General features: G+C 45.1%; 1 protein-coding gene across 2 annotated transcripts in view; it reads left to right on the forward strand.

The window, feature by feature from the left end:
* Window positions 1–25,357, forward strand: part of LOC135528764 (rho GTPase-activating protein 17-like) — a 55,272-nt gene that overhangs the window by 20,864 nt on the left and 9,051 nt on the right. For both annotated transcript variants that reach the window (XM_064957831.1, XM_064957833.1), the window contains exons 3-9: window positions 6,947–7,051; window positions 10,778–10,854; window positions 11,252–11,363; window positions 11,474–11,550; window positions 12,351–12,468; window positions 23,026–23,094; window positions 24,696–24,777. In XM_064957831.1, coding sequence (XP_064813903.1) covers window positions 6,947–7,051; window positions 10,778–10,854; window positions 11,252–11,363; window positions 11,474–11,550; window positions 12,351–12,468; window positions 23,026–23,094; window positions 24,696–24,777 — 640 coding nt within the window. The remainder of the gene's footprint in view (window positions 1–6,946; window positions 7,052–10,777; window positions 10,855–11,251; window positions 11,364–11,473; window positions 11,551–12,350; window positions 12,469–23,025; window positions 23,095–24,695; window positions 24,778–25,357) is intronic.

Below are 25,357 nucleotides of genomic sequence, written 5' to 3' on the forward strand. Positions count from 1 at the left end.
CTAAACCTAACTCTGAACCCTTAACCTAACCCTAAACCTAACTCCGAACCCTTAACCTAACCCTAAACCTAACTCCGAACTCTTAACCTAACCATAAACCTAACTCCGAACCCTTAACCTAACCTTAACCTGTAACACTAACCCTAAACCTAACTCCGAACCCTTAACCTAACCTTAACCTGTAACACTAACCCTAAACCTAACTCTGAACCCTTAACCTAACCCTAACCTGTAACACTAACCCTAAACCTAACTCCGAACCCTTAACCTAACCCTAAACCGAACTCTTAACCTAACCATAAACCTAACTCCGAACCCTTAAGCTTAAATAACCTTTGTCCTCATGGGGTTGTGGGAAATGTCCCCACAAGGTAGAATTTTTCTCGTTTTACTATCCTTGTGGGAACTTTTGGGGATTTTTGTCTTGCCCATTCACCCTCTGAATGACACACATACACAATCCATGTCGAATTGTCTCAACACTGATTGAAGTGGATTTAACAAGTGACATCAATAAGGTATCATAGCTTTTACTCTATTTCACCTTCAGTCTGTCATGGGAAGAGCAGGTGTTCATAATGTTTTGTACACTCAGTGTATACAGGCATGTCTATACACATATGCCTGCATATACAAACACATGCATACACATAAACAATGACACCGTAAACAAACAGACAGAGACAGATGGCAGACACATTCAATTAATTTCAACAGATACAGTATGATATACAGATATAACCCACAATTTGTTGTTTGCGGGTGGATAGCTCAATATGTCAAGAGAGACCAGGTACTGTAGCTCAATATGTCAAGAGAGACCAGGTACTATAATTCAATATATCAAGAGAGACCAGGTACTACTACTCAATATGTCAAGAGAGACGAGGTACCATAACTCAATATGTCAAGAGAGACCAGGTACTGTAGCTCAATATGTCAAGAGAGACCAGGTACTGTAGCTCAGTATGTCAAGAGAGACCAGGTACTGTAGCTCAATATGTCAAGAGAGACCAGGTACTGTAGCTCAATATGTCAAGCGAGACCAGGTACTGTAGCTCAATATGTCAAGAGAGACCAGGTACTACTACTCAGTATGTCCAGAGAGACCAGGTACTGTAGCTCAATATGTCAAGAGAGACCAGGTACTGTAGCTCAATATGTCAAGAGAGACCAGGTACTGTAGCTCAATATGTCAAGAGAGACCAGGTACTGTAGCTCAATTTGTCAAGAGAGACCAGGTACTGTAGCTCAATATGTCAAGAGAGACCAGGTACTGTAGCTCAATATGTCAAGCGAGACCATGTACTGTAGCTCAATATGTCAAGAGAGACCAGGTACTACTACTCAGTATGTCCAGAGAGACCAGGTACTGTAGCTCAATATGTCAAGAGAGACCAGGTACTGTAGCTCAATTTGTCAAGAGAGACCAGGTACTGTAGTTCAATATGTCAAGAAAGACCAGGTACTGTAGCTCAATATGTCAAGAGAGACCAGGTACTGTAGCTCAATATGTCAAGAGATACCAGGTACTATAACTCAATTTGTGAAGAGAGACCAGGTACTGTAGCTCAATTTGTGAAGAGAGACCAGGTACTGTAGCTCAATTTGTCAAGAGATACCAGGTACTATAATTCAATATATCAAGAGAGACCAGGTACTATAATTCAATATATCAAGAGAGACCAGGTACTACTACTCAATATGTCAAGAGAGACCAGGTACTACTTCTCAATATGTCGAAGAGAGACCAGGTACTGTAGCTCAATATGTCAAGAGAGTCCAGGTAGTGTAGCTCAATATGTCCAGAGAGTCCAGGTAGTGTAGCTCAATATGTCAAGAGAGACCAGGTACTACTTCTCAATATGTCAAGAGAGTCCAGGTAGTGTAGCTCAATATGTCAAGAGAGACCAGGTACTGTAGCTCAATGTGTCAAGAGAGACCAGGTACTTTAAGTCAATTTGTCAAGAGAGACCAGGTACTGTAGCTCTATGTGTCAAGAGAGACCAGGTACTGTAGCTCAATGTGTCAAGAGAGACCAGGTACTGTAGCTCAATATGTCAAGAGAGACCAGGTAGTGTAGCTCAATGTGTCAAGAGAGAACAGGTACTGTAGCTCAATATGTCAAGAGAGACCAGGTACTGTAGCTCAATGTGTCAAGAGAGACTAGGTATTGTAGCAAATGGCATGCAGACATCTTGTAAACCTCTAGTTTACCACAGTTGATTCATTCATAATGTTAGCCTTATCCATCTGGCAAGTTACAGGTGTGTCTGCTTGCAATGTGTTTTATTACCCAACTCCAGAAAGGATAGCCCTCCCTACACCATAGGGTTTAGTCTATAGATACAGTCATAGTTTCCTTGTTCTATTATGGTCTAACAAGGCACAGCTCAATTTAGTTTAATCCACTTTATTTATCTCCAAGGGGTAGATATTAGTGTGCAGATCACGTTCAATAACATGATACATCACCAACTTTCCTCAACATGCACTGAATGTTAGTTTAGCCTGTTGAAATGTGGCACTTTAGTTATGCAGGGCCTCTGTGTATTTAAATGGCTAAGTGGTCATGTTGTTTGGACATGTTTGAATCAGTAACAGGAGAGGAGCTGGCGTTGCCAGACCGGCCCGTGTCTGTTGGACTGGACTGACACCTGGGGAAAAGATGTTGGGGAGGCCAGGTCAGTACAGGTGCATCAAAGCAGGGACCGAGAGACTGAAAAACAGATTCCATCTCAAGGCCATCAGACTGTTAAATAGCCATCACTAGCCGGCTACCACCCGGTTACTCAACCCTGCAGCTTAGAGGCTGCTGCCATAGACATGGAATCACTGGTCACTTCACTTTTTGATTGAAACTTTATTTAACCAGGTAGGCCAGTTGAGAACAAGTTCTCATTTACAACTGCGACGCGACCAAGATAAAGCCCAGCAGTGCGATACAAACAACACAGAGTTACATATGGAGTAAACAAACGTACAGTCAATAACACAATAGAAAAAAATCTATATACAGTGTGTGTGTAATAATGGAACACTAGTCACTTGAATAATGTTTACATACTGCTTTACTCATTTCATATGTATATACTGTATTCTATTCTACTGTATGTTAGTCAATGCCATTCTGACATTGCTCATCCTAATATTTATATATTTCTTAATGCCATTATTTAACTTTTAGATTGATGTGAATTGTTAGATACTACTGCACTGTTGGAGCTAGGAACAAAAGCATTTCATTACACCCACAATAACATAACATCTGTTAAATATGTGTATGTGACCAATAACATTTTATTTTGTTTGAGAGAGATGGGTGGGGGAAGGGGAGAGAGAGACACCAAGAGAAAGGGAGAGAGAGAGAGAAGCTGTCTCAGAGGACAAAGCCTAAACCCCACATCAGCACTGCTCTGACTCACTGCACTGGATGTTCCATATTTCCTTTGAGCCAGGGTCAGGGGGTCAACTGGCTGCTCATTCCTCTGACTGTTTTTACTGGCTACTGATCTGGGCTGTCTGCTGGAAAAGACATCCTCAATAATAGGCCTGTAAACCTTTAAACATCAGGGAGGAAGGTGAGGGTGGGGTCTGTGTGTATGTACTCCTTATTTCATCTCTCGCCAGCCTCCAGGCCAGCCTCCAGGCCAGCCTCCAGGCCAGCCTCCAGGCCAGCCTCCAGGGCAGCCTCCAGGCCAGCCTCCAGGCCAGCCTCCAGGGCAGGGTGTAATACTATATATTATTCTGTTTATCTGTCTATCTGTCTGTTTCTTCCCATCAGTAGTGCTGAATGAGACCCGTGCTTGTTTTCAGTAGTCACTTCTCCATTGCTGTTATTGCTGTTAACTCCTTCTCTTTTGACCACCACCTTCTGTACTAAATCAAGGTTGTGTCCCAAATGGCACCTTATTCTCTGTATAGTGTACTAATTTTGACCAGAACCCTATGGGCCCTGGACAAAGTAGTACACTACTGGTATGGGGGTGCCATTTGGGACGCAGCCCTACCCTGGCACCCAGTGATGAGGGTCTGGATACACATTACAGTTATTACTAGCAGACATGAATCACTGCCCAGGATCACTGTTACACTGAATCAATTGGATCCAGAGAGAGAGCGCTTCACCCCAGCTGGCATGGAGAAGCAGCTGGAGGGAAATGCATGGGATTGAGAGTGTGCGGTGGAGAGTGCACCAGAGAGAGAGAGAGAGAGAGAGAGAGTGCACCAGAGAGAGAGAGAGAGAGAGAGAGAGAGAGAGGAGTGCACCAGAGAGAGAGAGAGAGTGCACCAGAGAGAGAGAGTGCACCAGAGAGAGAGAGAGAGGGAGTGCACCAGAGAGAGAGGGAGAGAGAGAGAGTGCACCAGAGAGAGAGAGTGCACAAGAGCGAGCCAGAGAGCATGAGCGTGAGATTAAGAGAGACGGAGAGAGAGAGAGTGTGTGGGAGGGCTCTCCCAGCCAATACCGTGGCTGCAGAACCAGCTGGGTGGTTACAGTGAAACAGAAGAGGAAGAAGACACTTAGCAACAGAGAACAACACACTCATGCTGAAAGTTTATCAGACTACTGTGGACTGTATAGGCAAATCACTATCCTCCAGAACCCCCTCCTTTAGTTACACACATGGCGTTGGGTTTTCATTTGCTTGGAATAAGAGTTTGCTGACTGTAATACTTTTGCTCATAGTCCCATACAGGACGTACACTAAGAAGGCCACTGTGTGTGGATCTCATAAACACATGTTCAAGTTAAAACCCCTGCTTCACTTCTTTTTATACAGTAGTTTAGTTTGTAGACTCGAATAGTTTGTTGAATATGATTATTTATTTACAGGCTCATACTAAAAAAACATAATTTAGGGCATTCATACTCAACTCTGGACCTGGAAGCCAGTTCCACAGCACCTTTTCATTGTTCCCCTCTAACCATGTAGTGATTTAGACCTGGGACACCAGGTGTGTGGAATGAATGATCAGGTACAAGTGAAAAGCATCAGGCCCCAGACCTCGTAGAGGCAGAGTTAAATATCTCTGCTATAGGGGATGGAGCACACAGGCACATCTTTAGTCTGTACTAAGATCCCCTCATTGTGTTTCCTTTTCGAGGTTGTGGACTGGAACAGTTTTGATGACTATTTGATCACAGCCCCATACCAGAAGTAGACTGAAATAGAGCACAGTGGAGTGAGGGTGTGGACCCTATATCCATATCTCCATTCTTCCCATCAACAACACCATCATTGGATCACTTCCCCTTTTTAAAGTTTGTGGGTGTGATATTGTGCTGTTGAAGGTGATAGTGGGCTATGGAAGGTGATATTGTGCTGTTGAAGGTGATAGTGGGCTATGGAAAGTGATATTGTGCTGTTGAAGGTGATAGTGGGCTATGGAAGGTGATATTGTGCTGTTGAAGGTGATAGTGGGCTATGGAAGGTGATATTGTGCTGTTGAAGGTGATAGTGGGCTATGGAAGGTGATAGTGGGCTATGGAAGGTGATATTGTGCTGTTGAAGGTGATAGTGGGCTATGGAAGGTGATATTGTGCTGTTGAAGGTGATAGTGGGCTATGGAAGGTGATATTGTGCTGTTGAAGGGGATAGTGTGCTATGGAAGGTGATAGTGGGCTACGGAAGGTGATAGTGGGCTACGGAAGGTGATAGTGGGCTACGGAAGGTGATAGTGGGCTACGGAAGGTGATAGTGGGCTACGGAAGGTGATAGTGGGCTACGGAAGGTGATAGTGGGCTACGGAGGGTGATAGTGGAGGGTATAGTGGGCTACGGAGGGTGATAGTGGGCTACGGAGGGTGATAGTGGGCTACGGAGGGTGATAGTGGGCTACGGAAGGTGATAGTGGGCTACGGAAGGTGATAGTGTGCTACGGAAGGTGATAGTGTGCTACGGAAGGTGATAGTGTACGGAAGGTGATAGTGTGCTACGGAAGGTGATAGTGGGCTACGGAAGGTGATAGTGGGCTACGGAAGGTGATAGTGGGCTACGGAAGGTGATAGTGGGCTACGGAAGGTGATAGTGGGCTACGGAAGGTGATAGTGGGCTACGGAAGGTGATAGTGGGCTACGGAAGGTGATAGTGGGCTACGGAAGGTGATAGTGTGCTACGGAAGGTGATAGTGGGCTACGGAAGGTGATAGTGGGCTACGGAAGGTGATAGTGGGCTACGGAAGGTGATAGTGGGCTACGGAAGGTGATAGTGGGTGTGATAGTTTGCTGTAAATGTAATACATCAGTCTTCTGCTTTGCATTGATAGGGTCCTTGTATTAACAGTTCACTGATCATAACACCCATGGAGAGCAATATATCCCTTCTCAAATTCCCATAGATTCATCTGTTCTTCATACGCATATCTCTCTAACCTGTCTTGCATTATTATTAAGATAATCTAATGTAGCCTAGTTCTGCTCCCTGCAGAGAGCACTATCTGTATCAATCCTGCTGGTTCTTCCTCAACAGCCCTCCATCTGTCTGCTGACTGTTAAGACACATTATGTAGGGATGTGAATAACCGTTACTAGGCGGCAACCAGGAGGAACCAGCCAGTCAAAACAGCTTCTTCCACTCAATCCTTTCACAGAACTAGGCCTATAGCCATTATGCAATGGACATACAGTATATCTATTTGAATGAAACAGAAATGCAAAACATTGGTACAACAACGGTATAGATCAGGGTTGTCAGCAGGGTACCTCTCCAGGAACAGGGTTGGAGTTAAAACCTACAGGAGGGTAGCTCTCCTCGAACAGGGTTGGATAAAACCTACAGGAGGGTAGCTCTCCTCGAACAGGGTTGGATAAAACCTACTGATATAGAGAAAGACTATATTGCGGTACCATTCTATTGTGTGTTTTGTGACAATGTGTGTGCTTGTGTTCATCTGTGTTTCTTCTGACGAGTTTCTTCTGATGATCATGAGCGAATGTGTGATTGCAGATCGAGAGGCGCATGGAGCTGGTCCGTCTGGTGTCCCACAACGCACACAAGAGACTGGTCACCTGTCTACAGGGTCACATCGGAACGGAGGCAGAAAAGAGACACGTAAGACAATCTCCTTCTCTACCTCATCCAATAGTATCACCCTCTCCTCTCCTCTTCTACCTCTCCTTCTCTACCTCCTCCTCATCCAATAGTATCACCCTCTCCTCTTCTATCTCTCCTTCTCTACCTCCTCCTCATCCAATAGTATCACCCTCTCCTCTTCTATCTCTCCTTCTCTACCTCCTCCTCATCCAATATTATCACCCTCTCCTCTTCTACCTCTCCTTCTCTACCTCCTCCTCATCCAATAGTATCACCCTCTCCTCTTCTATCTCTCCTTCTCTACCTCCTCCTCATCCAATAGTATCACCCTCTCCTCTTCTATCTGCATCACCCTCTCCTCTTCTATCTGTCCTTCTCTACCTCCTCCTCTACCTCCTCCTCATCCAATAGTATCACCCTCTCCTCTTCTATCTGTCCTTCTCTACCTCCTCCTCATCCAATAGTATCACCCTCTCCTCTTCTATCTCTCCTTCTCTACCACCTCCTCATCCAATAGTATCACCCTCTCCTCTTCTATCTATCTCCTCCCAATTCTCTCCTCTTCTACCTCCTCCTCATCCAATAGTATCACCCTCTCCTCTTCTACCTCTCCTTCTCTCCTCATCCAATAGTATCACCCTCCTCTATCTCATCCTTCTCTACCTCCTCCTCATCCAATAGTATCACCCTCTCCTCTTCTATCTCTCCTTCTCTACCTCCTCCTCATCCAATAGTATCACCCTCTCCTCTTCTATCTGTCCTTCTCTACCTCCTCCTCATCCAATAGTATCACCCTCTCCTCTTCTATCTGTCCGTCTCTACCTCCCTCTCATCCAATAGTATCACCCTCTCCTCTTCTATCTGTCCTTCTCTACCTCCTCCTCATCCAATAGTATCACCCTCTCCTCTTCTATCTGTCCTTCTCTACCTCCCTCTCATCCAATAGTATCACCCTCTCCTCTTCTATCTGTCCTTCTCTACCTCCCTCTCATCCAATAGTATCACCCTCTCCTCTTCTATCTGTCCCTCTCCTCCCTTCTCCAATAGTATCACCCTCTCCTCTTCTATCTGTCCTTCTCTACCTCCTCATCCAATAGTATCACCCTCTCCTCTTCTATCTGTCCTTCTCAACCTCCTTCTCATCCAATAGTATCACCCTCTCCTCTTCTATCTCTCCTTCTCTACCTCCTTCTCATCCAATAGTATCACCCTCTCCTCTTCTATCTGTCCTTCTCTACCTCCTTCTCATCCAATAGTATCACCCTCTCCTCTTCTCTGTCCTTCTCTACCTCCTTCTCATCCAATATTATCACCCTCTCCTCTTCTATCTGTCCTTCTCTACCTCCTTCTCATCCAATATTATCACCCTCTCCTCTTCTATCTGTCCTCTACTGCTCCTTCTCACTCACTCTCTCCTTCTCACCCTGCCCTCTTCTATCTTTCCTTCTCTACCTCTCCTTCTCACCCTCTCATCTTGTATCTCTCCTTCTCTATCTCTCCTTCTCTACCTCTCCTTCTCTACCTCTCCTTCTCTACTTCTCCTTCTTTACCTCTCCTCTTCTATCTTTCCTTCTTTACCTCTCCTCTTGTATCTCTCCTTCTCTACCTCTCCTTCTCACCCTCTCCTCTTGTATCTCTCCTTCTCTACCTCTCCTTCTCACCCTCTCCTCTTATATCTCTCTTTCTCTACCTCTCCTTCTCACCCCCCCTCTTCTCTCCTTCTCTACCTCTCCTTCTCACCCTCCTCTTCTCTCTCCTTCTCACCCTCTCCTCTTCTATCTCTCCTTCTCTACCTCTTCTATCTCTCCTTCTCTTCTCTCTCCTTCTCTACCTCTCCTTCTCCCCCTCTCCTCTTCTCTCTCCTTCTCTACCTCTCCTTCTCCCCTCTCCTCTTCTCTCCTTCTCTACCTCTCCTTCTCACCCTCTCCTCTTCTCTCTCCTTCTCTACCTCTCCTTCTCACCCTCTCCTCTTCTCTCTCCTTCTCTACCTCTCCTTCTCACCCTCTCCTCTTCTCTCTCCTTCTCTACCTCTCCTTCTCACCCTCTCCTCTTCTATCTTTCCTTCTCTACCCCTCCTTCTCACCCTCTCCTTCTCTACCTCTCCTTCTCTACCTCTCCTTCTCACCCTCTCCTGATGTATCTCTCCTTCTCTACCTCTCCTTCTCTACCTCTCCTTCTCACCCTCTCCTTCTCACCCTCTCCTCTTCTCGCTCCTTCTCACCCTATCCTCTTCTCTCTCCTTCTCTACCTCTCCTTCTCACCTCTCCTCTTCTATCTCTCCTTCTCTATCTCTCCTTCTCACCCTCTCCTCTTGTATCTCCCCTTCTCTACCTCTCCTTCTCTACCTCTCCTTCTCACCCTCCCCTACCTCTCCTTCTCTACCTCTCCTTCTCTACCTCTCCTCTTGTATCTCTCCTCTACCTCTCCTTCTCACCCACTCCTCTTGTACCTCTCCTTCTCTACCTCTCCTTCTCACCCTCCCCTACCTCTCCTTCTCAACCTCCCCTCTATCTTTCCTTCTCTACCTCTCCTTCTCACCCTCTCCTCTTCTATCTTTCCTTCTTTACCTCTCCTCTTGTATCTCTCCTTCTCACCCTCTCCTCTTGTCTCTCTCCTTCTCTACATCTCCTTCTCACCCTCTCCTCTTCTATCTTTCTTCTTTACCTCTCCTCTTGTATCTCTCCTTCTCACCCTCTCCTCTTGTATCTCTCCTTCTCACCCTCTCCTCTTCTATCTTTCCTTCTTTACCTCTCCTCTTGTACCTCTCATTCTCTACCTCTCCTTCTCTACCTCTCCTTCTCTACCTCTCCTTCTCACCCTCTCCTTTTGTACCTCTCCTTCTCTACCTCTACCTCTCCTTCTCACCCTCTCTTGTATCTCTCCTTCTCTATCTCTCCTCTACCTCTCCTTCTCACCCTCTCCTCTTCTATCTTTCTTTCTTTACCTCTCCTCTTGTATCTCTCCTTCCCTACCTCTCCTTCTCTACCTCTCCTTCTCACCCTCTCCTCTTGTATCTCTCCTTCTCTACCTCTCCTTCTCACCCTCTCCTCTTCTCTCTCCTTCTCTACCTCTCCTTCTCACCCTCTCCTCTTCTATCTTTCCTTCTTTACCTCACCTCTTGTATCTCTCCTTCTCAGGGAGAAGTGTTGTGAACAGCTCTTACCTCAAACTCAGACATCCACATTAACCACATACTAATGTCAATGAAAGATGTGCAATTACTGTCATTTTGAGTTATTTCATGGTAGGGTTTGAGCGCTAGAGAAGTTCCCCAAGTTAGGCATCATCTCAATGTTCTCTCTCCTCTGCAATCACTGCACAGCATGTCTCAGTAAATAGAGGATAGACTAAATGGACAGACATGTGGAGTAAGCCTCTCTAAACCCTCCACTATCTTTCCAATCCTCTGTTAGCCAGACCCGCCCCAGTGATGATTATATGACTGGCATTACTGTCATTACTTTCACTGCAGAATTGTCTCCTTATCTCGTGTTCGATACATGGACCTTTATAATTCCAAATAGACTTGCCCAGAACTGGCTGAGAGTTTGTGTTTCGAGGGGTGGACACTTCGCTAGTCTCATTAGTATATTTTCTAACACGTCTCCCCCCAGAACTTAGAGCATCTGACGCATAATACAACATTTTAGTTCTGGGTGTCCGAGATGAAACATGATACAGTAACATGTCTTGTGTTGAGCAATAGAACTACAAATCCCATGATGCCTGTATTTCCTGCCACAGAAAAAGCTCCCTCTGACAGCACTGTCCCAGGCCATGCAGGATGGAGGAAGCCAGCTGGGGGAGGAGTCACTGATTGGGTGAGTGTGGAGCAATGACAGCAGACATGTATGGGGCTGGTTTCCCAGGTACAATGGAGATTCTCCATGCTTCTTAGTCCAAGACCAGGCTACATCTGTGTTTGGCAAACCAGACAATGATATCTATGGTTTGAACATGTTCAACATGCAGATTCAGAAAGATTCAGTTAGGGAAGTTAGTCCATAAGCACAGAACATGATGAGATCCCAGGACTAAACTAGTGAGAGTTAGTTATACAGGGATGAATATGGTTGTTTAAAAGGCCCCAAATGTGTTTGTGGTATTCCTACAATATATATTACTCTCAGCTTCACGGTGATAACGGTCTCTCTCTCTCCTCTTTCTCTCTGTTTATCTGTGTATATGTGTCTTTACATGTGTGTGTGTGTGTGGCAGTAAGATGATGGATGTATGTGGGGAGGCAGAGAGCAGACTAGCGTCTGAGCTGATGCAACACGAGGTCCAGCTAGAGAGAGACATCCTGGAACCTCTCAACCAGCTAGCAGAGGTGACCACCAACACTCTCCATATCTTACCCTGGCATTGATAACACTGAGCATGCCAATGGTCATACTAATGATAATGACACCATTTATGATCTCTCCTATACCTACCCAGGTGGACATTCCCAACATCCTGAGACAGAGGAAACAGCTGGCTAAGCTAGTCCTAGACTATGACTCAGCCAGGGCCAGGTACTCTACTACAACCCCAGAGCCAGTTACTAGACTAGAACCCCAGAGCCAGGTACTGTATTAGAACCACCAGAGCCAGATACTGGACTAGAACCTCAGAGCCAGATACTGGACTAGAACCTCAGAGCCAGTTACTGGACTAGAACCTCAGAGCCAGTTACTGGACTAGAACCCCAGAGCCATTTACTGGATTAGAACCCCAGAGCCATTTACTGGATTAGAACCCCAGAGCCAGTCACTGGATTAGAACCCCAGAGCCAGATACTGGACTAGAACCCCAGAGCCAGCTACTGGACTAGAACCCCCAGAGCCAGCTACTGGACTAGAACCCCAGAGCCATTTACTGGATTAGAACCCCAGAGCCAGTCACTGGATTAGAACCCCAGAGCCAGATACTGGACTAGAACCCCAGAGCCAGATACTGGACTAGAACCCCAGAGCCAGCTACTGGACTAGAACCCCAGAGCCAGCTACTGGACTAGAACCCCAGAGCCAGCTACTGGACTAGAACCCCAGAGCCAGCTACTGGACTAGAACCCCAGAGCCAGCTACTGGACTAGAACCCCAGAGCCAGCTACTGGACTAGAACCCCAGAGCCAGCTACTGGACTAGAACCCCAGAGCCAGCTACTGGACTAGAACCCCAGAGCTAGCTACTGGACTAGAACCCCAAAAAAAAGCTATGCCAAATACATGTTTTTATTTTGCAAAAGTTGTATGTGCATTTCTCAAGTAAAATCTATGTTCACACATAGATTAGACAAAGTTCCACATCTCCATGATATTTTCTTTTTGTTCCAGGTGGTTGCAGGCAAGCAAGTCTATTCACTTTTCCACCAACTACCAGGCCACAGCCGCCAAGGTTGAGACTCTCAAAGACGAGATGGACGAGGCCCTGAACAAAGTGGAGATGTGTAAGGTACTGTAGGTAGTATTCATAAGTCGAGTTAGACATTTTCAATGAAAGGGAACTGGTCACCCGCGAGCAACATGCATACTGTAGTAACAAGACTCTGGAGAAACGCTGTTGTTTTATAGATTGATTTGGGATAAAAACAGAACAGCTGTTTTTTACAGATTGATTCACCATATCAAGTGTCTCCACTGAAATCATGTCAACATGTATTTACTTTCATAGTGTATTGAACTGATATCATTTAAGGGAGATCTATTGGCACCAAATGTGCACATACAGCAGAGGATGTAATGGGTGGGCAAAGTGGTGCACATACAGCAGAGGATGTAATGGGTGGGCAAAGTGGTGCACATACAGCAGAGGATGTAATGGGTGGGCAAAGTGGTGAGGATGTAATGGGTGGTGGGCAAAGTGGTGCACATACAGCAGAGGATGTAATGGGTGGGCAAAGTGGTACACATACAGCAGAGGATGTAATGGGTGGGCAAAGTGCACATACAGCAGAGGATGTAATGGGTGGGCAAAGTGGTGCACATACAGCAGAGGATGTAATGGGTGGGCAAAGTGGTGCACATACAGCAGAGGATGTAATGGGTGGGCAAAGTGGTACACATACAGCAGAGGATGTAATGGGTGGGCAAAGTGGTGCACATACAGCAGAGGATGTAATGGGTGGGCAAAGTGGTGCACATACAGCAGAGGATGTAATGGGTGGGCAAAGTGGTGCACATACAGCAGAGGATGTAATGGGTGGGCAAAGTGGTGCACACATAGAGGATGTAATGGGTGGGCAAAGTGGTACACATACAGAGGATGTAATGGGTGGGCAAAGTGGTGCACATACAGCAGAGGATGTAATGGGTGGGCAAAGTGGTGCACATACAGCAGAGGATGTGGGTGGGCAGCAGAGATGTAATGGGTGGGCAAAGTGGTGCACATACAGCAGAGGATGTAATGGGTGGGCAAAGTGGTGCACATACAGCAGAGGATGTAATGGGTGGGCAAAGTGGTGCACATACAGCAGAGGATGTAATGGGTGGGCAAAGTGGTGCACAGCAGAGGATGTAATGGGTGGGCAAAGTGGTGCAGAGGATGTAATGGGTGGGCAAAGTGGTGCAGAGGATGTAATGGGTGGGCATACATACAGCAGAGGATGTAATGGGTGGGCAAAGTGGTACACATACAGCAGAGGATGTAATGGGTGGGCAAAGTGGTACACATACAGCAGAGGATGTAATGGGTGGGCAAAGTGGTACACATACAGCAGAGGATGTAATGGGTGGGCAAAGTGGTACACATACAGCAGAGGATGTAATGGGTGGGCAAAGTGGTACACATACAGCAGAGGATGTAATGGGTGGGCAAAGTGGTGCACATACAGCAGAGGATGTAATGGGTGGGCAAAGTGGTACACATACAGCAGAGGATGTAATGGGTGGGCAAAGTGGTGCACATACAGCAGAGGATGTAATGGGTGGGCAAAGTGGTGCACATACAGCAGAGGATGTAATGGGTGGGCAAAGTGGTACACATACAGCAGAGGATGTAATGGGTGGGCAAAGTGGTGCACATACAGCAGAGGATGTAATGGGTGGGCAAAGTGGTGGGCACATACAGCAGAGGATGTAATGGGTGGGCAAAGTGGTGCACATACAGCAGAGGATGTAATGGGTGGGCAAAGTGGTGCACATACAGCAGAGGATGTAATGGGTGGGCAAAGTGGTGCACATACAGCAGAGGATGTAATGGGGGAAGTGGTGCACATACATCAGAGGATGTAATGGGTGGGCAAAGTGGTACACATACAGCAGAGGATGTAATGGGTGGGCAAAGCACATACATCAGAGGATGTAATGGGTGGGCAAAGTGGTGCACATACAGCAGAGGATGTAATGGGTGGGCAAAGTGGTGCACATACAGCAGAGGATGTAATGGGTGGGCAAAGTGGTGCACATACAGCAGAGGATGTAATGGGTGGGCAAAGTGGTGCACATACACAGAGGATGTACAGCAGAGGATGATGTAATGGGTGGGCAAAGTGGTGCACATACAGCAGAGGATGTAATGGGTGGGAAAAGTGGTACACATACAGCAGAGGATGACCTTGGGAAATTGGGAATACCTAATGCTCTAATGACTGGAGGTAGAGTTGAAAAGATGTAATGGGTATTCCAGCTAAGGTTGGTAATCATGACAGGATCATATCTGATGACCTGGCTGAACAGAGGGTTATTGTGACAGGGGTATGAACAGAAGGTTATTGTGACAGGGGTATGAACAGAGGGTTATTGTGACAGGGGTATGAACAGAAGGTTATTGTGACAGGGGTATGAACAGAAGGTTATTGTGACAGGGGTATGAACAGAGGGTTATTGTGACAGGGGTATGAACAGAAGGTTATTGTGACAGGGGTATGAACAGAAGGTTATTGTGACAGGGGTATGAACAGAAGGTTATTGTGACAGGGGTATGAACAGGGGTTATTGTGACAGGGGTATGAACAGAAGGTTATTGTGACAGGGGTATGAACAGGGGGTTATTGTGACAGGGGTATGAACAGAAGGTTATTGTGACAGGGGTATGAACAGAAGGTTATTGTGACAGGGGTATGAACAGAGGGTTATTGTGACAGGGGTATGAACAGAGGGTTATTGTGACAGGGGTATGAACAGGGGGTTATTGTGACAGGGGTATGAACAGAGGGTTATTGTGACAGGGGTATGAACAGAAGGTTATTGTGACAGGGGTATGAACAGTGACAGGGGTATTAACAGAAGGGTTATTGTGGTGCACATTGTGACAGGGGTATGAACAGGGGGTTATTGTGACAGGGGTATGAACAGGGGGTTATTGTGACAGGGGTATGAACAGGGGGTTATTGTGACAGGGTATGAACAGAAGGTTATTGTGACAGGGGTATGAACAGAGAGGTTATTGTGACAGGGGTATGAACAGGGGGTTATTGTGACAGGAACAGAAGGTTATTGTGACAGGGGTATGAACAGAAGGTTATTGTGAAGGGGTATGAACAGAAGTCCACAGGATGCAATCTCAACCACACTGCACAGCCCTAACCCATCTGGACAAGGTTATTGTGTTCATCACTACAGCTCGGTTCAACACCATAGTACCCTCCAAGCAGAGGAGACCCTGGGTGACCCGCCCTGTGCAACTGGGTACTGACTACAGGGCCGCCCCCAGGTGGTGAGGGTAGGTAACAACATCTGCTGATCCTCAACACTGGGGCCCCACAAGGGTGCATTCTGAGCCCTCTCCTGTACTCCCTGTTCACCCACAACTGCAGCACGCCTCCAACTCAATCATCAAGTGCGGACGACACAGTGGTAGGCTTGATTACCAACAACGACAGACGGCCTACAGGGGAGGTGTAGTGTGGTGTCAGGAAAATAACACACTCCAACGTCAACAAAACTAAGGAGATGATTGTGGACTTCAGGAAACAGCAGAGGGAACACCCCCCTATCCACATCGATGGAACAGTAGTGGAGAGAGTGACAAGTTCCTCGGCATACACATCACAGACAAGGAATTGGTCCACTCACACAGACAGCATCGTGAAGAACAGCAGCGGATCAGGAGGCTGAAGAAATTCGGCTTGTCACCAAAAGCACTCACAAACTTCTACAGATGCACAATCGAGAGCATCCTGACAGGGGTATCACCGCCTGGTACGGTGGCTCCGCCCTCAACCGTAAGGTAGAGGGTAGTGACAGCACAGGATCACCGGGGCAAACTACCTGCCCTCCAGGACACCTACACCACCCGATGTTACAGGAAGGCCATAAAGATCATCAAGGACATCAACCACCCGAGCCACTGCCTGTTCACCCCGCTATCATCCAGAAGGGAGGTCAGTACAGGTGCATCAAAGCTGGGACCGAGAGACTGAAAAACAGCTTCTATCTAAGGCCATCAGACTGTGCAACCACTAACATTGAGTGGTATGACTGACAACTCCAGCTAGAGGGAATTATGGGAAATGATGTAAATATATCACTAGCCACTTTAAACAATGCTATCTTATATAATGTTACTGACATTATTCATCTCATATGCATACGCATTACTCTATCATCGACTGCATCCTTATGTAATACATGTATCACTAGCCACTTTAACAAATACTCATGGCCTATGCTGCTCTGTACCATCGAACAGAAGGTTATTGTGACAGGGGTATGAACAAAGGTTATTGTGACGGGGTATGAACAGAAGGTTATTGTGACAGGGGTATGAACAGAGAGGAATGTATTGTGACAGGGGTATGAACAGAAGGTTATTGCACAGGGGTATGAACATTAACATGACAGGGGTATGAACAGAGAGGTTTGTATTGAACAGAAGGTTATTATGACAGGGGTATGAACAGAAGGTTATTGTGACAGGGTATGAACAGAAGGTTATTGTGACAGGGGTATGAACAGAAGGTTATTGTGACAGGGGTATGAACAGAAGGTTATTGTGACAGGGGTATTGTGAACAGGGGTATGAACAGGGTTATTGTGACAGGGGTATGAACAGAAGGTTATTGTGACAGGGTATGAACAGAAGGTTATTGTGACAGGGGTATGAACAGAAGGTTATTGTGACAGGGGTATGAACAGAAGGTTATTGTGACAGGGGTATGAACAGAAGGTTATTGTGACAGGGGTATGAACAGAAGGTTATTGTGACAGGGGTATGAACAGAAGGTTATTGTGACAGGGGTATGAACAGAACAGGTTATTGTGACAGGGGTATGAACAGAAGGTTATTGTGACAGGGGTATGAACAGAAGGTTATTGTGACAGGGGTATGAACAGAAGGTTATTGTGACAGGGGTATGAACAGAAGGTTATTGTGACAGGGGTATGAACAGAAGGTTATTGTGACAGGGGTATGAACAGAGGTTATTGTGACAGGGGTATGAACAGAAGGTTATTGTGACAGGGGTATGAACAGAAGGTTATTGTGACAGGGGTATGAACAGAGGGTTATTGTGACAGGGGTATGAACAGAAGGGTTATTGTATGAACAGAAGGTTATTGTGACAGGGTATGAACAGAAGGTTATTGTGACAGGGGTATGAACAGAACAGGGTTATTGTGACAGGGGTATGAACAGAAGGTTATTGTGACAGGGGTATGAACAGAAGGTTATTGTGACAGGGAACAGAAGGTATGAACAGAAGGTTATTGTGACAGGGGTATGAACAGAAGGTTATTGTGACAGGGGTATGAACAGAAGGTTATTGTGACAGGGGTATGAACAGAAGGTTATTGTGACAGGGGTATGAACAGAAGGTTATTGTGACAGGGGTATGAACAGAACAGGTTATTGTGACAGGGGTATGAACAGAAGGTGACAGGGGTATGAACAGAAGGTTATTGTGACAGGGGTATGAACAGAAGGTTATTGTGACAGGGGTATGAACAGAAGGTTATTGTGACAGGGGTATGAACAGAAGGTTATTGTGACAGGGGTATGAACAGAAGGTTATTGTGACAGGGGTATGAACAGAAGGTTATTGTGACAGGGGTATGAACAGAAGGTTATTGTGACAGGGGTATGAACAGAAGGTTATTGTGACAGGGGTATGAACAGAAGGTTATTGTGACAGGGGTATGAACAGAAGGTTATTGTGACAGGGGTATGAACAGAAGGTTATTGTGACAGGGGTATGAACAGAAGGTTATTGTGACAGGGGTATGAACATTATTGTGACAGGGGTATGAACAGAAGGTTATTGTGACAGGGGTATGAACAGAAGGTTATTGTGACAGGGTATGAACAGATTGGGGTTATTGTGACAGGGGTATGAACAGAAGGTTATTGTGACAGGGGTATGAACAGAAGGTTATTGTGACAGGGGTATGAACAGAAGGTTATTGTGACAGGGGTATGAACAGAAGGTTATTGTGACAGGGGTATGAACAGAAGGTTATTGTGACAGGGTATGAACAGAAGGTTATTGTGACAGGTTGAACAGAAGGTTATTGTGACAGGGGTATGAACAGAAGGTTATTGTGACAGGGGTATGAACAGAAGGTTATTGTGACAGGGGTATGAACAGAAGGTTATTGTGACTGGTATGAACAGAAGGTTATTGTGACAGGGGTATGAACAGAAGGTTATTGTGACAGGGGTATGAACAGAGGGTTATTGTGACAGGGGTATGAACAGAAGGTTATTGTGACAGGGGTATGAACAGAAGGTTATTGTGACAGGGGTATGAACAGAAGGTTATTGTGACAGGGTATGAACAGAAGGTTATTGTGACAGGGGTATGAACAGAAGGTTATTGTGACTGGTATGAACAGAAGGTTATTGTGACAATGAACAGAAGGTTATTGTGAACAGGTTATTGTGACAGGGGTATGAACAGAAGGTTATTGTGACAGGGGTATGAACAGAAGGTTATTGTGACAGGGGTATGAACAGAAGGTTATTGTGACAGGGGTATGAACAGAAGGTTATTGTGACAGGGTATGAACAGAAGGTTATTGTGACGGGTATGAACAGAAGGTTATTGTGACTGGTATGAACAGAAGGTTATTGTGACAGGGGTATGAACAGAAGGTTATTGTGACGGGTATGAACAGAAGGTTATTGTGACAGGGGTATGAACAGAAGGTTATTGTGACAGGGGTATGAACAGAAGGTTATTGTGACAGGGTATGAACAGAAGGTTATTGTGACAGGGGTATGAACAGAAGGTTATTGTGACAGGGGTATGAACAGAAGGTTATTGTGACAGGGTATGAACAGAAGGTTATTGTGACAGGGGTATGAACAGAAGGTTATTGTGACAGGGGTATGAACAGAAGGTTATTGTGACAGGGGTATGAACAGAAGGTTATTGTGACAGGGGTATGAACAGAAGGTTATTGTGACAGGGGTATGAACAGAAGGTTATTGTGACAGGGGTATGAACAGAAGGTTATTGTGACAGGGGTATGAACAGATGAACAGGGTTATTGTGACAGGGGTATGAACAGAAGGTTATTGTGACAGGGGTATGAACAGAAGGTTATTGTGACAGGGGTATGAACAGAAGGTTATTGTGACAGGGGTATGAACAGAAGGTTATTGTGACAGGGGTATGAACAGAAGGTTATTGTGACAGGGGTATGAACAGAAGGTTATTGTGACAGGGGTATGAACAGAAGGTTATTGTGACAGGGGTATGAACAGAAGGTTATTGTGACAGGGGTATGAACAGAAGGTTATTGTGACAGGGGTATGAACAGAAGGTTATTGTGACAGGGGTATGAACAGAAGGTTATTGTGACAGGGGTATGAACAGAAGGTTATTGTGACAGGGGTATGAACAGAAGGTTATTGTGACAGGGGTATGAACAGAAGGTTATTGTGACAGGGGTATGAACAGAAGGTTATTGTGACAGGGGTATGAACAGAAGGTTATTGTGACAGGGGAACATGAACAGAAGGTTATTGTGACAGGGGTATGAACAGAAGGTTATTGTGACAGGGGTATGAACAGAAGGTTATTGTGACAGGGGTATGAACAGAAGGTTATTGTGACAGGGGTATGAACAGAAGGTTATTGTGACAGGGGTATGAACAGAAGGTTATTGTGACAGGGGTATGAACAGAAGGTTATTGTGACAGGGGTATGAACAGAAGGTTATTGTGACAGGGGTATGAACAGAAGGTTATTGTGACAGGGGTATGAACAGAAGGTTATTGTGACAGGGGTATGAACAGAAGGTTATTGTGACAGGGGTATGAACAGAAGGTTATTGTGACAGGGGTATGAACAGAAGGTTATTGTGACAGGGGTATGAACAGAAGGTTATTGTGACAGGGGTATGAACAGAAGGTTATTGTGACAGGGGTATGAACAGAAGGTTATTGTGACAGGGGTATGAACAGAAGGTTATTGTGACAGGGGTATGAACAGAAGGTTATTGTGACAGGGGTATGAACAGAAGGTTATTGTGACAGGGGTATGAACAGAAGGTTATTGTGACAGGGGTATGAACAGAAGGTTATTGTGACAGGGGTATGAACAGAAGGTTATTGTGAATTGTATGAACAGAAGGTTATTGTGACAGGGGTATGAACAGAAGGTTATTGTGACAGGGGTATGAACAGAAGGTTATTGTGACAGGGGTATGAACAGAAGGTTATTGTGACAGGGGTATGAACAGAAGGTTATTGTGACAGGGGTATGAACAGAAGGTTATTGTGACAGGGGTATGAACAGAAGGTTATTGTGACAGGTATGAACAGAAGGTTATTGTGACAGGGGTATGAACAGAAGGTTATTGTGACAGGGGTATGAACAGAAGGTTATTGTGACAGGGGTATGAACAGAAGGTTATTGTGACAGGGGTATGAACAGAAGGTTATTGTGACAGGGGTATGAACAGAAGGTTATTGTGACAGGGGTATGAACAGAAGGTTATTGTGACAGGGGTATGAACAGAAGGTTATTGTGACAGGGGTATGAACAGAAGGTTATTGTGACAGGGGTATGAACAGAAGGTTATTGTGACAGGGGTATGAACAGAAGGTTATTGTGACAGGGGTATGAACAGAAGGTTATTGTGACAGGGGTATGAACAGAAGGTTATTGTGACAGGGGTATGAACAGAAGGTTATTGTGACAGGAAGGTATTGAACAGAAGGTTATTGTGACAGGACAGGTATGAACAGAAGGTTATTGTTACAGGGGTATGAACAGAAGGTTATTGTGACAGGGGTATGAACAGAAGGTTATTGTGACAGGGGTATAAACAGAAGGTTATTGTGACAGGGGTATGAACAGAAGGTTATTGTGACAGGTATAAACAGAAGGTTATTGTGACAGGGGTATGAACAGAAGGTTATTGTGACAGGGGTATGAACAGAAGGTTATTGTGACAGGGGTATGAACAGAAGGTTATTGTGACAGGGGTATAAACAGAAGGTTATTGTGACAGGGGTATGAACAGAAGGTTATTGTGACAGGGGTATGAACAGAAGGTTATTGTTACAGGGGTATAAACAGAAGGTTATTGTGACAGGGGTATAAACAGAAGGTTATTGTGACAGGGGTATGAACAGAGGGTTATTGTGACAGGTATGAACAGAAGGTTATTGTGACAGGGGTATGAACAGAAGGTTATTGTGACAGGTATGAACAGAAGGTTATTGTGACAGGGGTATGAACAGAAGGTTATTGTGACAGGGGTATGAACAGAGGGTTATTGTGACAGGTATGAACAGAAGGTTATTGTGACAGGGGTATGAACAGAAGGTTATTGTGACAGGTATGAACAGAAGGTTATTGTGACAGGGGTATGAACAGAAGGTTATTGTGACAGGTATGAACAGAAGGTTATTGTGACAGGGGTATGAACAGAAGGTTATTGTTACAGGGGTATGAACAGAAGGTTATTGTGACAGGGGTATGAACAGAAGGTTAAGAAGGTTATTGTGACAGGGGTATGAACAGAAGGTTATTGTGACAGGGGTATGAACAGAAGGTTATTGTGACAGGGGTATGAACAGAAGGTTATTGTGACAGGGGTATGAACAGAAGGTTATTGTGACAGGGGTATGAACAGAAGGTTATTGTGACAGGGGTATAAACAGAAGGTTATTGTGACAGGGGTATAAACAGAAGGTTATTGTGACAGGGGTATGAACAGAAGGTTATTGTGACAGGGGTATGAACAGAAGGTTATTGTGACAGGGGTATGAACAGAAGGTTATTGTGACAGGGGTATGAACAGAAGGTTATTGTGACAGGGGTATGAACAGAAGGTTATTGTGACAGGGGTATGAACAGAAGGTTATTGTGACAGGGGTATAAACAGAAGGTTATTGTGACAGGGGTATAAACAGAAGGTTATTGTGACAGGTATGAACAGAAGGTTATTGTGACAGGGGTATGAACAGAAGGTTATTGTGACAGGGGTATGAACAGAAGGTTATTGTGACAGGGGTATGAACAGAAGGTTATTGTGACAGGGGTATGAACAGAAGGTTATTGTGACAGGGGTATGAACAGAAGGTTATTGTGACAGGGGTATGAACAGAAGGTTATTGTGACAGGGGTATGAACAGAAGGTTATTGTGACAGGGGTATAAACAGAAGGTTATTGTGACAGGGGTATAAACAGAAGGTTATTGTGACAGGTATGAACAGAAGGTTATTGTGACAGGGGTATGAACAGAAGGTTATTGTGACAGGGGTATGAACAGAAGGTTATTGTGACAGGTATGAACAGAACCTGACATACATGTTATTAGGGCTATGTTATTAAAGGGCCGTGACTGTGCTGTCAGTTACCTATACATGCTATTCACATTGTCAGGTTCAATGTTCAGGTTCAATGATCCAGAGGGATATCAAAGAAAGGCTAGATTTATTAACCACAATGGGTGTTGCAGCTTCAAGACCTCCGTCTCGGCCCCCTTTCCCAAACAGACTCCCCCCTTCTGTGTCGTGGATGAATACTCTATCTCTGTGGTGTAGACCCAATCAGAAGTGGGTCTCCACCACATTTGGAGGGACAAGATGCTGATGTTCACGTCTTCCTTCCTCAGGACCAGCTGTCTGCTGACATGTATAACTTCTCCTCCAAGGAGGGCGACTACGCCCGATACTATGTTATTGTGAGTATCCTTCATCCTGGCTATATCATAACATCATCATTTCCTTCAGATCACATTTCACCCACATTAGCTCATCATTTGACATGTTACATTACAGTAGGGAAGTATTGGATTGAATAACTTTCTTGACCCCAGGGAATTTAAGGTGTGGCATTTGGAATAAATTGAATGTGATACAATATAATTGTGTGTGATGCCATGTGAATGTGTGATGCCATGTGAATGTGTGATGCCATGTGAATGTGTGATGCCATGTGAATGTATGTGATGCCATGTGAATGTGTGTGATGCCATGTGAATGTGTGTGATGCCATGTGAATGTGTGTGATGCCATGTGAATGTGTGATGCCATGTGAATGTGTGATGCCATGTGAATGTGTGTGATGCCATGTGAATGTGTGTGATGCCATGTGAATGTGTGTGATGCCATGTGAATGTGTGTGATGCCATGTGAATGTGTGTGATGCCATGTGAATGTGTGTGATGCCATGTGAATGTGTGTGATGCCATGTGAATGTGTGTGATGCCATGTGAATGTGTGTGATGCCATGTGAATGTGTGATGCCATGTGAATGTGTGTGATGCCATGTGAATGTGTGTGATGCCTTGTGAATGTGTGATGCCTTGTGAATGTGTGATGCCATGTGAATGTGTGTGATGCCTTGTGAATGTGTGATGCCATGTGAATGTGTGATGCCATGTGAATGTGTGTGATGCCATGTGAATGTGTGTGATGCCATGTGAATGTGTGATGCCATGTGAATGTGTGTGATGCCATGTGAATGTGTGTGATGCCATGTGAATGTGTGATGCCATGTGAATGTGTGTGATGCCTTGTGAATGTGTGATGCCATGTGAATGTGTGTGATGCCATGTGAATGTGTGTGATGCCATGTGAATGTGTGTGATGCCATGTGAATGTGTGTGATGCCATGTGAATGTGTGATGCCATGTGAATGTGTGATGCCATGTGAATGTGTGATGCCATGTGAATGTGTGATGCCATGTGAATGTGTGTGATGCCATGTGAATGTGTGTGATGCCATGTGAATGTGTGTGATGCCATGTGAATGTGTGATGCCATGTGAATGTGTGTGATGCCATGTGAATGTGTGTGATGCCATGTGAATGTGTGTGATGCCATGTGAATGTGTGTGATGCCATGTGAATGTGTGATGCCATGTGAATGTGTGTGATGCCATGTGAATGTGTGATGCCATGTGAATGTGTGTGATGCCATGTGAATGTGTGTGATGCCATGTGAATGTGTGATGCCATGTGAATGTGTGATGCCATGTGAATGTGTGATGCCATGTGAATGTGTGTGATGCCATGTGAATGTGTGTGATGCCATGTGAATGTGTGTGATGCCATGTGAATGTGTGATGCCATGTGAATGTGTGTGATGCCATGTGAATGTGTGTGATGCCATGTGAATGTGTGTGATGCCATGTGAATGTGTGTGATGCCATGTGAATGTGTGTGATGCCATGTGAATGTGTGATGCCATGTGAATGTGTGTGATGCCATGTGAATGTGTGATGCCATGTAAATGTGTGTGATGCCATGTGAATGTGTGATGCCATGTGAACGTGTATCAGTTGGTAGAGGCCCAGGCTGACTACCACAGGAGGTCTCTGGCTGCTCTGGAAGGAGTCCTGCCGACCATACAGGCACAGAACGGTAAAGGAGACCTTAATGAATCAAAACCTGTTAACAATTTTCTTGATAAAATACCAAACATTAATGTTCTTCCCCTGCAAGAATAAATTCAGCTGAATGTTGATTCAAAATGCTTTCTCACTTCATGCAATGAATGTTCTGACTGCATCACCTTGGTCAGATATGTGTTACCTCTTTCATTTCAAAGCCACTATTCACAAAGCACAGCCAACTGTTCATGTCATGTTAAATAGGATACCGAGTCTGATAAAGGTTTGATATAAAAAGAGAAAATCTCAAGTGACTTTACTGGCGTCTGTTTGTTAAGTCTTGGCTCTTCATTTCCTTAGCAGTAAAACAAAGAGGTGCTAATGAGCAGTTTTTCTCTGACTTAATGAAATAGGAATTAGATTGAATCAGGTTAAATGAGATTTGAGTGAAAATGGCTCTATTGTCTTAAAAACATCTACAGTCACATCTGGGCCGGTATCCCCCTGTCTGTATAAAGCTGATTCATTATGAACTGAACGGCTAAACTGGTCCTAGATCAGCAGTCCTACTCTGAGCGCTTTTTGAATAGAGGCCCTGGTCTCACTCTGGA

The sequence above is a fragment of the Oncorhynchus masou genome, unplaced genomic scaffold (genome assembly GCF_036934945.1).
Source record: "Oncorhynchus masou masou isolate Uvic2021 unplaced genomic scaffold, UVic_Omas_1.1 unplaced_scaffold_1028, whole genome shotgun sequence".
NCBI classification, from domain to species: Eukaryota; Metazoa; Chordata; class Actinopteri; order Salmoniformes; family Salmonidae; genus Oncorhynchus; species Oncorhynchus masou.